At 45.6% G+C, this 14,389-nt stretch overlaps 4 protein-coding genes across 4 annotated transcripts; 3 read left to right on the top strand and 1 right to left on the bottom strand.

Moving 5' to 3' along the window:
- Window positions 1-354: 354 nt before the first annotated feature.
- Window positions 355-588, top strand: VFPPC_11690 (hypothetical protein; the record flags this gene model as incomplete). The annotated part of the gene is made up of 1 exon (XM_018289800.1): window positions 355-588. The coding sequence occupies one exon, from the start codon at window positions 355-357 to the stop codon at window positions 586-588; it is 234 nt and encodes a 77-aa protein (XP_018146173.1).
- A 1,913-nt stretch (window positions 589-2,501) lies between these two features.
- Window positions 2,502-3,167, top strand: VFPPC_11689 (acetyltransferase (GNAT) domain-containing protein; the record flags this gene model as incomplete). The annotated part of the gene is made up of 1 exon (XM_018289799.1): window positions 2,502-3,167. One exon carries the CDS (start codon window positions 2,502-2,504, stop codon window positions 3,165-3,167), a length of 666 nt encoding a protein of 221 aa, XP_018146172.1.
- A 590-nt stretch (window positions 3,168-3,757) lies between these two features.
- On the top strand, window positions 3,758-6,770 carry VFPPC_15461 (beta-mannosidase precursor; the record flags this gene model as incomplete). Its single annotated transcript, XM_018293214.1, has 4 exons — window positions 3,758-3,945; window positions 3,994-4,071; window positions 4,130-4,956; window positions 5,017-6,770. The coding sequence occupies 4 exons, from the start codon at window positions 3,758-3,760 to the stop codon at window positions 6,768-6,770; spliced, it is 2,847 nt and encodes a 948-aa protein (XP_018146171.1).
- A 599-nt stretch (window positions 6,771-7,369) lies between these two features.
- On the bottom strand, window positions 7,370-8,057 carry VFPPC_11687 (plastocyanin-like domain-containing protein; the record flags this gene model as incomplete). Its single annotated transcript, XM_018289798.1, has 2 exons — window positions 7,370-7,648; window positions 7,707-8,057. The coding sequence occupies 2 exons, from the start codon at window positions 8,055-8,057 to the stop codon at window positions 7,370-7,372; spliced, it is 630 nt and encodes a 209-aa protein (XP_018146170.1).
- Between the last annotated feature and the right edge of the window lie 6,332 nt (window positions 8,058-14,389).

Genomic DNA, 14,389 nt, shown 5'->3' with positions numbered 1-14,389 from the left:
TAATACGGAAGATGTCGGCAGACTTAAAGCATATATGCAGGACCTACACAGTAGGTGCTATACCGGATAGTTATTGCAATACTTTAGGATTAATATGCATCACAATAGTACAATGCCATAATACACAGAAACTTATATACACGAAAACCACCAAACTAACAACTCAAAAATAACGCGATTGCCGAGAGTCACTCGGACGGATTGCCTGCATGAGGGAACAGCTTAGGTCACATAGCGCATTCAGCGACATCCTGCGAGCTTCATCGAAAACCTATCAGACGAGGATAAACTTGGCGAAGTTGAAGCTCGCGAAATCCTGCGGATCGGTCTTTCTCTTGTTGAACGGCCTGTGCGATGTTGTATCAACCCTATTGGTCTCTTCTTTGTGGACTGCAACTTATCAAGACATCAATGATCCAATCTGCAGCATTTCCGCCATCACGAGGAGGCAAATGCAACTGCAACTGCACATCCGCTCAAGGTAGCTCCATGGCCAAAGCGCTTCACCGTACAAGTCCAACAAGTCCAACATGGGTAGGTAGACTAACCCTCCGATGGAACCACAATTTCAAGTACTGTACTGTGTGATCTTTGCACAAGTCTGTCTTGCTGGCAAAGGAGGTCGGACAAGGACGGTTATATCACACGTGTCAGGCATCGTGGCATGGTAGTGGCTGGCGCAGTTACCACACCTTAATTATTTCCCGACTACCGACTGATAGACCAATCCTAATGGAAATACCGAGCATCGATCGTCGTGCATTTAGATGCCCGGGATCGTCTCTGCTTCACTTGCAATTCTCAGCCGATGAGTTGCCCACGTGGGCGCAAGAACACACCACAGGCTTAACCCGCAGGGTGGCTGATTAGGGCGCCTTGATCGACGTGATGCAAGTCATTATCGGCGCAGGGTGATAAGTTCCTACAATACCGCAAGTAAGTGCCGTGTATCGTACCAAAAATTGAAGGTCGATCTCACATCGGAACGTGAGGTAGATGGTTATTCTCTGGGGAACAGTTCACCCCAGGTTAGAACGCATCATAGGTCTTCACATTGAAGATTCCACGAAGCGTTTAGAAAACGTGGGCTCCTCAATGAGACTGTAAAGTAATGTCGCACTGCGTTACGAAGCGACCTACCCAATCTGTAACAATCCTTGGGATGCTTCCATAGCCCATTTGTTGTTGCCTTCTCGTGAACATTCTTTGAGAGTACGGCTTCGGACCTCTGTCGACGCATACATAGCACGCAATTGGTACAAAAAACATTCATGTCGATGTTTCTCCTACCCATAACTTCCAGTCTCATGCGGACAACACGAGAAAACATATTTATCCATAGACATGAATTCTATTGAATAGTCTGAGCGGACATTCGTGACTAATGCGATTCATTCCTTATCGTCCAGAAAGGTATCTCAATATCGTGCAGCAAACGCCTGCGTTAATAGTCACCTATTCTTGGAAGTAGGAGGAGGCGCAGTCCCACCTTTTGGAAAGTCTAATTCTACATACTATGCCCAATGAGTATCTGTTTCTCGCCGATTACTTCGATTTTCAAGCACGTAACGGGCTGTGTAGACGCAGCAGAATTGAGGCTTCAATGTCGTGACGGACTCAAACTTGATCTACTGTGTCACATCGTCTTACATCCTGCAGATATAAAGGTATAGTGCATTAGGCAACTACACTGGGTATCCAACGAACCCTTGAGACATGGCCATTTATTTTTACCGGTTTATGTCAACGGCAGACGCGCTCTGCGAATCCCATTAGTTATTCGCACTATCAACGTGATATCATCTATCCATGTCAACTTTTCAAGGTACTTATCAAGAGACGCCGCCTCTTGTTGCTTCCGAGAAACCAGCGACAAGTCAAACTTAGTCACCAATACCAAGTCAAGTCCAAAACTTGACAATGGATTTTAGCTTGCCATGCTGGGGCTTCTAATTGTGGCAATGCAGGGATCTTTCCGCCGTGCAACGTTCTGGGTCGTTTGTATTGGCGTGGTAATCTGTGAGATTCTTCAAATCCTTATGGCCACGCGTATTAACCCATCTGACGAGTTTATTAGCGTTGAAGTAACTGTTGCGGTGTTCAACCATAGCAGCCTTGGCCGCTTCACGGAGACACCGTATGTTATTTTCTCTACTCTTTGCAAAGCTGACATTCCTGGCTTACCACTTAATTGGGAGGCGTTTGTTCAAGGCCTGGAGAGTGCCCCAGATGAGCATGGCCAATTTCTAGATGTGTCGGGTCTGGTTAGATATAAATACGTGGCAGGAAGGCAGGATTCCGAAGAATACCATGGTCCCACAATCGGAAGCCGTGGCGTTGAAATGCTTGTTCTGCGTTATGTTCAGCCGTTCGTTCGGTCACAGTTCCACGGTATTGTACTTATAGTCATAAAGGTCTTCTCGACTGTGCATGTTCCCTGTTGATCTCTACATTTCCCAACGTGCTCTCTACCCGATTTTCTCGCCACCCAACGAACCAAAATGGCCTTCACACTGCGTGTTGAACCCGCAACCGAAGACGACATGCCACGATGCATGGAGATATTCAATCGCGCCTTCGAATTTGTGCCAATTCATGAAACGTCGCATGGAAGAGACACCCCAGCTAATCGGATACGCAGCGGTAAACTTCACCTTCGAGGTCAGGAGGAACACATGGCAAAGTTCCCCTCCGCGCCGGTATGCATCAAATGTGTGCAGACAGACAGTGAATCAAGGACAGAGAAGATTGTGGGATACGCGGAATGGTACATATTTGACCGAAATCGTACGGCGGATGAGTGCGCTGACGAGGGCTTCATGCTCACCTTTTCCTGGGTGGAGGATGTGGAAGAACGCGAACGTTGCCTTGCTTTTGTAAAGCCCGGCAACGAAGCTCGCAGACGATTAATGGGAACTCAAGCGTTTGGCCAGTTGAAATACATGTGCGTTGATTCAGCCCATAAAAGACAAGGCATCGGCTCATCGGTTGTGCGTTGGGGAATGGACCGATGCGAGAAGCTTGGTATCCCTGCTTACCTTGAGGCGAGCAGTGAGGGCATGGCAATGTATCAAAAGCTCGGATTCAAGGCAATAGCCAGCACGGACGAAGACTCAAATGTATTCCCTGCGATGATATGGTGGCCGAGTGGCGCTGGTAATTGCTAATGGGCGATAGACATAGGAGTTAATGAGAGAGAAACATACATCTATCATGAGATTACCAAGTTCACACATTTCTTTTATAGAAGGTGCTAGTTGTATTAGCTGCCAAATTGACTTTTCCTATTTACCCGCCCAACCCCCAACTCACTTTAGACCGAGCCTGAGGCAAGGTCATAAAGAAATGTCACAAGAACTTCGGCCACTATGTGCCACCCGTCTCGTCGAGCCATTAGCTGGGTTCGCTGGCTGACCTCTGGCGATAATTTAAACAGCCGACGGCAAGTGTCCCAGTCTGCCTGGCATTTTCCGTGTTGATCTGCATTGCCCAATGTAGCGTTGCATCTGCTGGCGACAGGAGATCTGTCCCACAAGTCCTCACTTGCGGGAACGACTAGGAAAGAGGGGAAATTGAGTAGATCAGTACAATTGGACTGAGTCGCATACAACTACGTCATGAGTGCAACTGGTGGAATACACTCCCGTCGCGACGATATATACTTCCTTTGTCGGCTTATAGATAGAGTTTGTTCGTCCACTGGGAATTTTGCCATGGATTCTAGCTGGAAGCCATCCAATTTCGCTACAGTTACATCATGAACACTTACCTAGGTTTGCTTGCCATACTGCAGACTCTACAGTCCCTTGTTAGCGGGAAGCTCGTTTTGGACCTTTCTGATCAAGCATGGAGGCTCGAGAACTTGCCCCTTAATATCTCGGTTCCTGGGCATATACCATCGCAGGTCCATTTGGATCTACACAAAGCTGGGGTGATCGGAAATCCGTAAGTGTGATGTCACCAACTTTGAACTTGTCATAGTGACAAGTGCAGTTACTACGGCCTTAATGACTTCAGTTTGCGTTGGATTGGACAGTCCGACTGGTCTTACATTACGAATTTGAAGAATCTGTACGTACTAGCATGCTTCCATTTGGGATGCCTATCGACTAAAGGAGTCTAAATGCAGACTGCGACCAAATGAAACCTTCAATGCTGAAACCTTTATCCTCTTTAATGGTCTCGACACATTTGCAAACATTAGCTTCTGCGGTCATCATGTCGCTTCCACGAACAACCAATTCCGCCAGTGGCGTTTCAACATCACGGAGATATGGTCAAAATGCCCCCAAGTAGAGTCCCCGATGTTGGAGGTACACTTTCGAAGTGCCACCGAAATGGCAACGGAACTAGCCGAAGCACCAGGAGCTGAAACATGGCCCTTTGGCATTGAAGGCTGGTTTGAGTATCCCCATCGAGCCTTTGTCCGCAAAGAGCAGTCCGACTTTGGGTGGGACTGGGGCCCAGCGTTTGCTCCCGCTGGTATCTGGCAAAAGGCGTGGATTGTACAGGTATCTGAGGGCGAGCTGATGATTCCAAACTCCATGTTGGATATTTACCGTGACGGACAACTAAACAATCTACCTCCAAACCAAAACACTCACTGGGTCTTGAATACAAGCATCGATTCACTTACAGGGATTCCGGCCGAGGCCGAGTTGACATACAGAATAACCGATTCAACGGGAAAGGTACACGATAGCGGATCCCTTTCCAACATTACCAATGGGCAGGATGTGATTTCGGGGGCAGTGATATTGGACCAGAGTAAGTACAAACTGTGGTGGCCTGCCGGCATGGGAGACCAAAACCTGTACAACATCACAATCGACATTGTCCACAATAAAAGGAAGCTTGCTTCAGTCCAGAAGAGGAGTGGATTTAGAACCATCGTGTTGAATCTCGAACCCATTTCGGAGAAGCAGCGATCGCAGGGCATTGCGCCAGGAAACAACTGTATGTTCTCGTTCTGTAACATGACATGGAATCTATGAGAGCCTGACCAATCGACGCCAGGGCATTTTGAGATAAACGGTCGTGAGTTCTATGCCAAAGGAAGCAATTTTATTCCTCCTGATGCTTTCTGGCCACGTGTTACGGCAAGCCGCATCTGCTCCCTCTTCGAGGCCATAGTGGCCGGCAACCAAAACATGCTGCGAGTTTGGGCGAGCGGCGCGTACTCACCCGACTTCATGTATGACCTTGCCGACGAAATGGGCATTTTGCTTTGGAGCGAATTCGAGTTTGGCGATGCCTTATATCCCGTCACTGCCGATTTCTTAGAAAACTGCCGACAAGAAGCAGTATATCAGGTCCGAAGAGTCAACCATCACCCATCACTGGCATTATGGGCAGGGGGCAATGAGCTTGAAAGCCTCGAACTCAAAGGGGTCAAGTCCCGAGCACCGGACCAATACGACAAATATCTGGCCGAATATGAGACCCTGTTTCTGCGAACTCTCCTTCCTGCAGTATATGGCAATAGTCGCAGCATAACATACATACCGAGCAGCACCGAAAATGGCTACCTCTCTATCAACTTCTCCAACCCCATTCCGATTATCCAGCGGTATGAGAACTTGACAAAGGGGTCAATATACGGAGACACAGATCACTATAACTATGACTCTCTGGATGCCTTCAACTTGGATACTTATCCAGTTGGTCGGTTTGCTAATGAATTTGGGTACCACTCGATGCCTAGCCTGTCCACTTGGAAGGAGGCCATATCAGACGAGGACTTGCATTTCAATAGCTCGACCATCATGCTACGCAATCACCATTACCCGGCAGGTGGTTTAAATATCTCTAACTACCACAACTCCAGTTTGGGGATGGCGGAAATGACACTAGCGGTTGAACGTTATTACCCGGTGCCTCAAAAGACGAATACGGTAGCTAATTTTTCCGCCTGGTGTCATTCCACTCAAATCTTCCAAGCAGACTACTACAGGTCGCAAATTCAATTCTACCGTGTTGGGTCTGGACTTCCAGAACGCCAGTTGGGATCCCTCTACTGGCAGCTCGAGGACATCTGGCAGGCACCAACCTGGGCTGGCATCGAGTACTCTGGTCGCTGGAAGGTTCTACACTATGTAGCCAAGGAAATTTACAGCTCGGTTATTGTTGCGCCTCTGTTTAATAGCACAACGGGAATCCTCCATGTCTATGCTGTCAGTGACCTGTGGAGCAAGGTCTCTGGAACCCTGACTCTCAGCTGGGTTGCATGGAAAGGGGAGATTCTCAACTACACCCTACCTACTGAAGGCAATGGAATGTCACCCTCAGGGGGTTCCACAACGTTGCCATTCAGCATTGGACCTCTTAACAGCACCCTTGTGACATCCATTAATATGAGTAGCGTTTCCCAGGCCGAAAATTACGACCCTAGGCTTGGCCTTTTGGTCGCGAACTTGTCAGCCACTGGGCAACCTATCAACTCCAACGCAACCAAGACGTTTACACACACCAATGCATATACACCAACTCCACTTTCGCATGCTACTCTTGAGGATCCTCAGCTTAGCGTGCAATATGATGAAAAGAACAATGTCTTTACGGTCTCGGCTAAGCGTGGTGTGAGTCAATGGACTTGGCTCAGCGTGGCTGACTCTGATTCAGACGTCATTGTCATTTTCGACGAAAATGCCTTCATTCTACTCAGGGGAGAAGTAAAGCAAGTCGGATATCATGTTATCAGTGGACAAAGCCAAGGGTGGCAGCACCGAGTAACCGTGGAGAGCATATACAATAACACCCTGCGGTCATAGTGCACATTGTGTCACTTTGAAAATCATGCTGCGGCAAATATAAGGAGAAACCGAAATTCTACATTTTGCTGGCGCCAGTCATTCATACATTCCAGCAGGAGACTACAATGGTGCTGCCAGAGCGTTGAGAGTGTCCGGGAATGGCTCCTGTGAGGGGGGCTGGAATGTTGCTGACTGTGTCTGCTTTTCCACGGCGTATCCCTCGTTCTTATTAGGAGGTTTATTTCATTACTCTTTCGCTGCTATTGTCCTCTCTCTCGAGCGTTTCGCTCCACGGTCCACGTCTATTACAGGTGGTCAACGGTGGTACAAGCCACGCCAGATTTTGGACTTATATCATAACAAGATATTATTTAAAATGTATCTTATATCTCGTTGAATAGGAGCCTAAAAGACTCGTACATTGCCAAAACTCTCCACTCCATCCAATTTCCATTATTCGGTAGGTTGACAAGCTCTACAACACATCACCATCAATGAAGACGTACTCCAGGGCCTGTTTTCCCGAGACCAACGCAACCAATACCCTCTACCAAAGCATTCTCCTCAAATCCGCCTTAATTGTAGAAGGTAGGAAACAATCGTTGACACGCTTCAAGTTAGTGCGGCTGCGCAGCAGCAGCTACAGCAGCGACCCCTCCAACTGGCTGATACGCTCTCGCGGCAGAGATCCCTCGAGTTGAAGGAAAGACACCGCCGAAAGGGGAACCAGGGCTGACATTGTCTTTGGAAGCCCTTGCTGTGCTTTTGAACTTGTCCAGACTCTGAGCAGAGGACGGGTTCACAACTCCCACCATACCATTCTGGCAATGGCTTCCAGCTGAACAGTAAAAGAATATCGGATCAGTGTTAGTGACGGTGACTTGGAACACCGCTCCCTGTTTGAGCAATGCGAGGATTAGTCGGTGGACTGGATTCTAACAGAATAGTACTCACACTGCTTTGGAGGCCGGAGGAGAAGCCGTTGTTGCTAGCCGGAGTGCAACCCCGGCTGAAGTCTGCCCTGACGACGCTGTGTCGGCCTCCAGCGAAACGGTATTCCAAGATATCACCAACTGCTGCTGTCACGGAGTTGGGGCTAAATGAAGCGCCGTTTCTGCCAACTTCGATGGATATAGTCTTTGCACTGACGCGTGTGCCCAGCAAAGACAAGGTGGCGATAGTGAGGGTCGAATACTGCATCGTATAAATCGTTTTGTAAGCTGAATTTGTGTCTATTGAGAGGGTGAAGTTGTGTTTGGCAAAAACATGATTGTCCTTGTCCCATGGCGTGACTTTTATACTCATCGCCAAATCTATGCACCGAGATCCTACGGCTAGCCAAGTCAATGGCAACGGGGCTCCTGTCATTCATTCGTATAGCCGATATTTTCTGCACTGCTCAGCTGGAGTCACACTCCGCTCAGAGAGGGGGAGATGACTCCTCTTGTGGCCAACAAGACACTATTCTTTGGCGCAAGAAGCCAATACCATGCTGCAGTGGGAGCTATCATGTTACTCTGCTAGCAGTATGCAAGATTTTCGTTCCCTGAAAGTAATGGCTCAAGTTCATGCTGCCGCAGACCACTCCGAGGCGGCCCGGAGGATGGCTGAAAGGGATCCGGATGGGCCATTCTAGCTTGCAACCCAAAATCCACCTGCACAGATTTTGTTTATATGACGCGGTTGGTTAGATCTACAAATAATATCGAAAGGAGCCGTAAGGTTGCTCCCTGACTCCATTCCGAAATCACCTCTCCGGAACAAGTGCCACAAGGGCGTTGCAGCACTGCAGCAACGACAAAGGGCAGGGTGGCATGAACAAACGCAGAATGCGACATGTCGCAAGACTAGAAAAGACACCTACTGTTTGAAACGTCTAGCCCTTGGAGGCGAAAAAGAACTTTGAAAAATGCACTTGCCTTTCCAACCAGCCTGTGACCAAAAGAAGCACTAGAAAGGGCGAAATCTAACCGCGTACGTGCCTACAACATACAACCGATGCATGGACAACCGAATACATAGAAACCCGCTAGCTTGTTTCGTCATCGGCCAAATTAACAGTACAGATCTATCCCGGCGTATGTTTTGTCATCTGCAAGTTCTTCAAACTTCAGGCTAGACGTACGCAAACAATCAAGGATGCGTCAGGTCGCTGCGACTCAGCACAACCGCCCAATTTTGGGATCGTGAAGGGTACGCCAATAGATTCCCGATGGCGGCAACTGTAAAAAGGCTCCGCAATATATTAGGGCACTTGTGCTATTATCGTGTTGTTCACCTGGAGTAGGATGCTGAGTTTCTCTAGCATAGCACCTCGGCACAGTCATCATCCAAAGCTGCACTGCGATTTTGGGTGTATTCATGACCAGGGCCACGAAGCCACATACACGTAGCTGAGCCCGGCAAATCGTCACGTTTCTTCCACACTCTGCGTGTGTCTCTGTGGTCGGCGACCAAAGTCCCTATCTACTTTACTAGCCAAAGTAGCAAAGAAAATGACCTCGCGGTCATCTGAGTAGCAGAAAGAAACGCTCCGCTGATACAGCGAGATAGTATATAGTCTAATTCCGTCGACACACGGCTACGCGGTAGCCGGTCAGCAATAGCAATGTGAGGCTGATGATATGCGATTTCGATAGCAAGTGTTATTTGTATATTTATACTGTGCAAGAGAGCCTCAGGAGTGTAAATACATGTTTACCAGTACCATTCCCACAGCATACAGAGCCACCTCAAATCTCAAGGCGACTTCGAAGTGGATGCTTTCAGACTAAAGTGAGTTGCCGAAACAAGGCGGACATATTCACCAACGCTCTCGGTTTCACAGCCATCTCTTTTATTAGTTTTGGCTGAGGCACTATGATATTTGTTGGCTGCTGTTCAGCAAGGCCTGATAGGTTGACAGATTCACTCACCGAGAGGCAGGTTCCAATGGCAGGGCCAGCGCACACATCGCAGATAGGGTCAAGGGGTCCTCCGGCAATGCATGCTGCGAGACATCCGGCGCCAAAACCATCACAGACACCACAAGCAGGCGGGATATTCACTGCCATATTGGCATCGATACTGCCTGCAGGAGTAGGTGCAGCGACGATGACAGCGGGGAGGGTGGCAAGAAGAGCAACGACAAAGCTCTGCATTTTGAATGCAAGTAAAGTTTAAATTAAGAGTTTTTACAAAAATGTTCAATCCTGTGGATGTTTGAGACCGTGGCGATTATGATGGCAACTGATATTTGGCCTTTGGAGGGACATACCACTCGTATTTATACTTCTTGAGTTTTCTCTCGTCCTTACTTAAAGGTTCTGTATTCATTTGTAAAACCGCAGAGTATTAAACTAGCATTGTTACCAACAGCTCCCGATCAAGGCCGGAATATGAGACCTGAGTAAACGTCACTTAAATGGGTAGACGCCCGAAATAGACAGAGCGCACAAGATTCGCAATGATCAACAGTAAGCGGTCGAATTATCTCTGAAGTATAATCTTCTAAGGTAGCTCTTAATGACTACGCTGTAGAGCGTGGACAAACCGGCTGATTTCAGCTCAGCATTCAGTATGTCTCGGACAGAGCACTCAAAGTAGGTCTTCATACGTCAGACGTTCGTCCATTCAACGACCATCTTATGGGTTAAAAGATTCAATTGTTCCGATATTACGGATCGAACAAGATACTACCCATTTTTTATCCATTAGCTTACGCCCTCAAGCTTCAACCAGCTTTTAAGCAATCAAGGCAGTGTGTTCTTCGAGACATTGTGTAAGACATCGGACAGAGGCGTTCTAGGATGGTCTCCAAATGCTGCCCCATTGAACTGGGCCAAAACGGTCCGTTTCCATACAAGTGTCGATCTTGGTAATGTATGTTTTATTTTGGATCTCTTTTTTGCTTTCTAACATGTACTTGGTGCGGCAGAGCGATGCCGCATTGGTTAGACGTATCTAATGGACTGCCCAAGAGACCAAACAACATCAGTGCTGTCACCATTTGGCCTCCGCAATGGCTGGCAGAGGGCATTACTTTTCTCGGTCGAGAAATTTTAGGTGATCAAGAGGCTGATTGATAGTAATATGATGCGTAGATCAAATACTTGGAGGTGAATCCGTCCGAATCCTTCAGTGGCGTCTCGGTTGTTCGGCAGCTCGTGGCTGTTTGGGATTTCCTTCCCTCATTCAGCCAGCCAGACATATGGCCCGGAACCAGGGAAGCCCGTTGACATGGCACCAATGCAACCCTATGATCTACAGATTGTGGCATGAACAGCACACCCTGGCGCAAGTTACTATATTGCGCTGAATGTTTCAGCTCATGCATAACCACCCCTTGGTGGACTTACAGCGCCCACTGGGCAATATGTATCCTTGAGCCCTAAGGCGGCAGAAGTCTGGCCGAGCTCGGAATAGCTGTATGTATCTTGTTCGTGATCCTAGCAGCTCCAGGAGCGAAACTTCTCACTTGGTCGTAGCCTCAGATATCTCGATCTTCATCAACCCAATCACCATCATCAGACACTCATAGCTCAGTCAATGTCTCCCAAAGACGCAAGATAGCGACAAAGCAACTGAGTGTGATTCGTCTGGGGCGGTTGAAGGTTCCTTTCTACCCCAGAGCCACATCTTACGGATATAATGGGTTACTACGCAGGGGACTCGGGAGGTCGTTGGTCGAAATAATTGGTCACGAGGGTTGCTATAATTATCACCCAGCAACCCCTTCTGAAGCACCTTCGGCTGAACGTGGCCGATACCCGACTTGGCATAACTAGGTGGCGATTTGGGATCAACAGCCGCTGTGGCAGTCGGATCGTCAAAATCGCTCTTCTGACGCCGTGGTCCGAATCATGTTCAACGGTTACTCTCACACTCAATGACAGGCCCGCCCATCACACAACGCTTGAGGTTTTCAGAAATGGACAGAGCCAATGGCGGCGGGACGGGTCTGGTCTTGGGTGCCGATCTTGGGCGCTGTGCGAATTGGGTGTTGTGGTTGAAATGCCGATCTCTCAATTTCTAGCCTCCCTCAGCTTCCAAATTTATCCGGCTTACTTTTGGGGTGGTATACGGTGGGATATTAGTACTGCAACTGCAAGAGGGCTAGCCCCGCAATCCACCCACATACATACACACATTAACGACACACTTATTACAGCACCCGCCTTTTACAATGCTGCCACGCCGCTAAATTAAGGCTTTTCGAGAAGCTATTAAGATAAGAAGAAATAATAGCCATTTAAATAATTAGATCTATACGTTTTTAAATAAATTGCTTCTGGCTTATAGTGGCAGTACTATCTTGTTTTATACCTTTAAGAGATAACTGTCTAATTAGGGTCTAACCGCTTTAGTCCCAAGCCATTAAAGGCTTTAGCCTTTATATGAGGATATCTGTAATCTATACTATAAAGGAGTATTAATTTAAGATATCCTAGCTAATATTAACTCCTAGCTCTAATTAAGAAATAATATACCTATTAGCAAGCAAACCTTATACAATTAACTTAAATGCTAGGGTTTAAACAGCTAGCATAAAGCTTTAGAGGTCTCTAAAGATCTAATTAATTAGGTTAAATACTACTTCTTTAACTTTAGCTTCTCTAATCTCTTAATCCTCTGTGATCTACAACAAGAGGGTTATTCTAAGGCAAATTAATGGATAATATGGCAAATCTAGTACTGCTATGGTATAAAGCGGCAATATTAAATACATAAAGAAAGAGAAGAAACCCTTAACTATGCAATTTAATTCCTGCACTAAGACCTTTAGCAAAGTATAGCTATTCTTAGTTTTAGTAAAGGGCTTCTCTATTAATATGTTTATTAATAAGCATAGCTAGCTGTATTATAATGCTGTTTATATGATTATTATTGCTCTACTTTTCCTAAAGAAGTTACAGGTTGCTATAATAGCAATTTTAAATAACGCGCAGACTTTAAAGTACCTGGCCTAAACTTCCTATGGTCTCTTAATAGCTACAAAAAGCTAAAGAGGTTTAGATTTTAGATTTACGGCTATATTAATGCGTATTTATAATGTATTATCTAGTTCTTTATTAGAAGGTTAGCTATAACTTTAATAAGCACTTTAAAGCAGTACCTCTAGGCGGTTTAAAGACTATAAATGTGACCCTTTTTCACAAGATCTAACTATAGCGTTAAGACCCCTCTGTGGGCAGCAGCACAGGCAGCCCTTGCAAAAGCTAGTCCAAAGAAGCTTAAATATACTAATAAAGACGGAATTAGCTACTACTATAAATAAGGTGATTGGCTAGATAGCTGTTATCTCTATGGACTAAGCATAAGAAACGTGAAGATTAAATCCTAGTAGTAATAGCTATAAGGAGGCGCTATAGATTGTTAGATTACCTTCTTTAATAAGCTTGCTAGCTACGCGATTTTTAGGGATAATAACCTTGCTAATTAGATAGCTATATATGCTATCTATGGACCTATTATTTAAGACAAATTAGGACAATTTATGCGGCTATAGAACAGTTATATTATTTGTAAATAACTAAATTGACTAAACGTTTAATTGGGCGTCCTAATAGACCTATATCACACTATAGAAGACCTAAATTAGGGCGTCTCTCTTAGCTAAGATAATAATAGCCCTAATTAGTAGTTACTTTATAATATGTTAAGTCCGCTATAGCATATTAATATTAATATGCTGCTGCTAGAAGAGATAGAGGCCTGGTGTAATTAGCGGCTATAAGAGATTAGATTTTAGGCTTGCCTAGATCTTAAAGATAACTCTAAACGCCCCTATGTAAATAAATTTATTTAACTATAAGATTCTATTAAAAGTTATTAAAAAACGGGATATCTGCTAATCCTATAGCTTATACCTATTTCTATGGGCGGCGCAGTAGAATATGAATGCCTTCTTTAACGCAATTACCTTGCTAACCTAAGCCTCTCTAGAGACCCTCTTCTAATAGCATTTAATGCACAAATAGCTAAGATATAATAAGAAGACCTTACTCTTAATTAGACGTTAAAAAATCACTAATTTAGGTATCCTCTATTACTTCTAGGGTAGGAGGTGCAGTTAAGCTATAATTATAGCTTTTGTGTTACTATAGCTAAGAGTAGGGGCTATTGCAATTTCCTTCTTACTAATATATCTGCCATATTTATAATAACCTTTCTTCTAAGTAACTATTTCTACCTTTAAATAGCTACTATACTTTAATATCCTTCTGCTAATGTTAATTAGTTGCTGTTATGCCGGCTAAGGCTTAATCAATTAGTGTTATCTGTGATAGCTACCCACGATGAATTTAGCACGCTAATATATGACTTAAGAATCTAAGTGTGCTAAGATGCAGTTTCTGCGGCAAACTCTGGCCATAAGAAATTATTATGGATAACTCTAATAGCGAGGTTGTCTTAGAAGCTAGCTAATAAAGATTTATATCCTTAATAACTGGCTATATTACATCGCAAGGAAGAGCTCTATCTAATCTAATAAGGTCTATATCTCCTGCGTTATCTTCCTTATTAGCACTAGGTTAATCAGTTAATCTTAAGCAATTTAAGCACTTTAAGCAGATGAGGCGCAAAGCTAACTAGGCTATAAGAGCAGCTAAAGAACCCTTACCTTTTAATAACCTAATTGGCTTAAAGATCTAGGT

The sequence above is a fragment of the Pochonia chlamydosporia genome, chromosome 2 (assembly GCF_001653235.2).
Source record: "Pochonia chlamydosporia 170 chromosome 2, whole genome shotgun sequence".
Taxonomy (NCBI): domain Eukaryota; kingdom Fungi; phylum Ascomycota; class Sordariomycetes; order Hypocreales; family Clavicipitaceae; genus Pochonia; species Pochonia chlamydosporia.
This window is presented reverse-complemented; position numbering and strand designations above follow the sequence as displayed.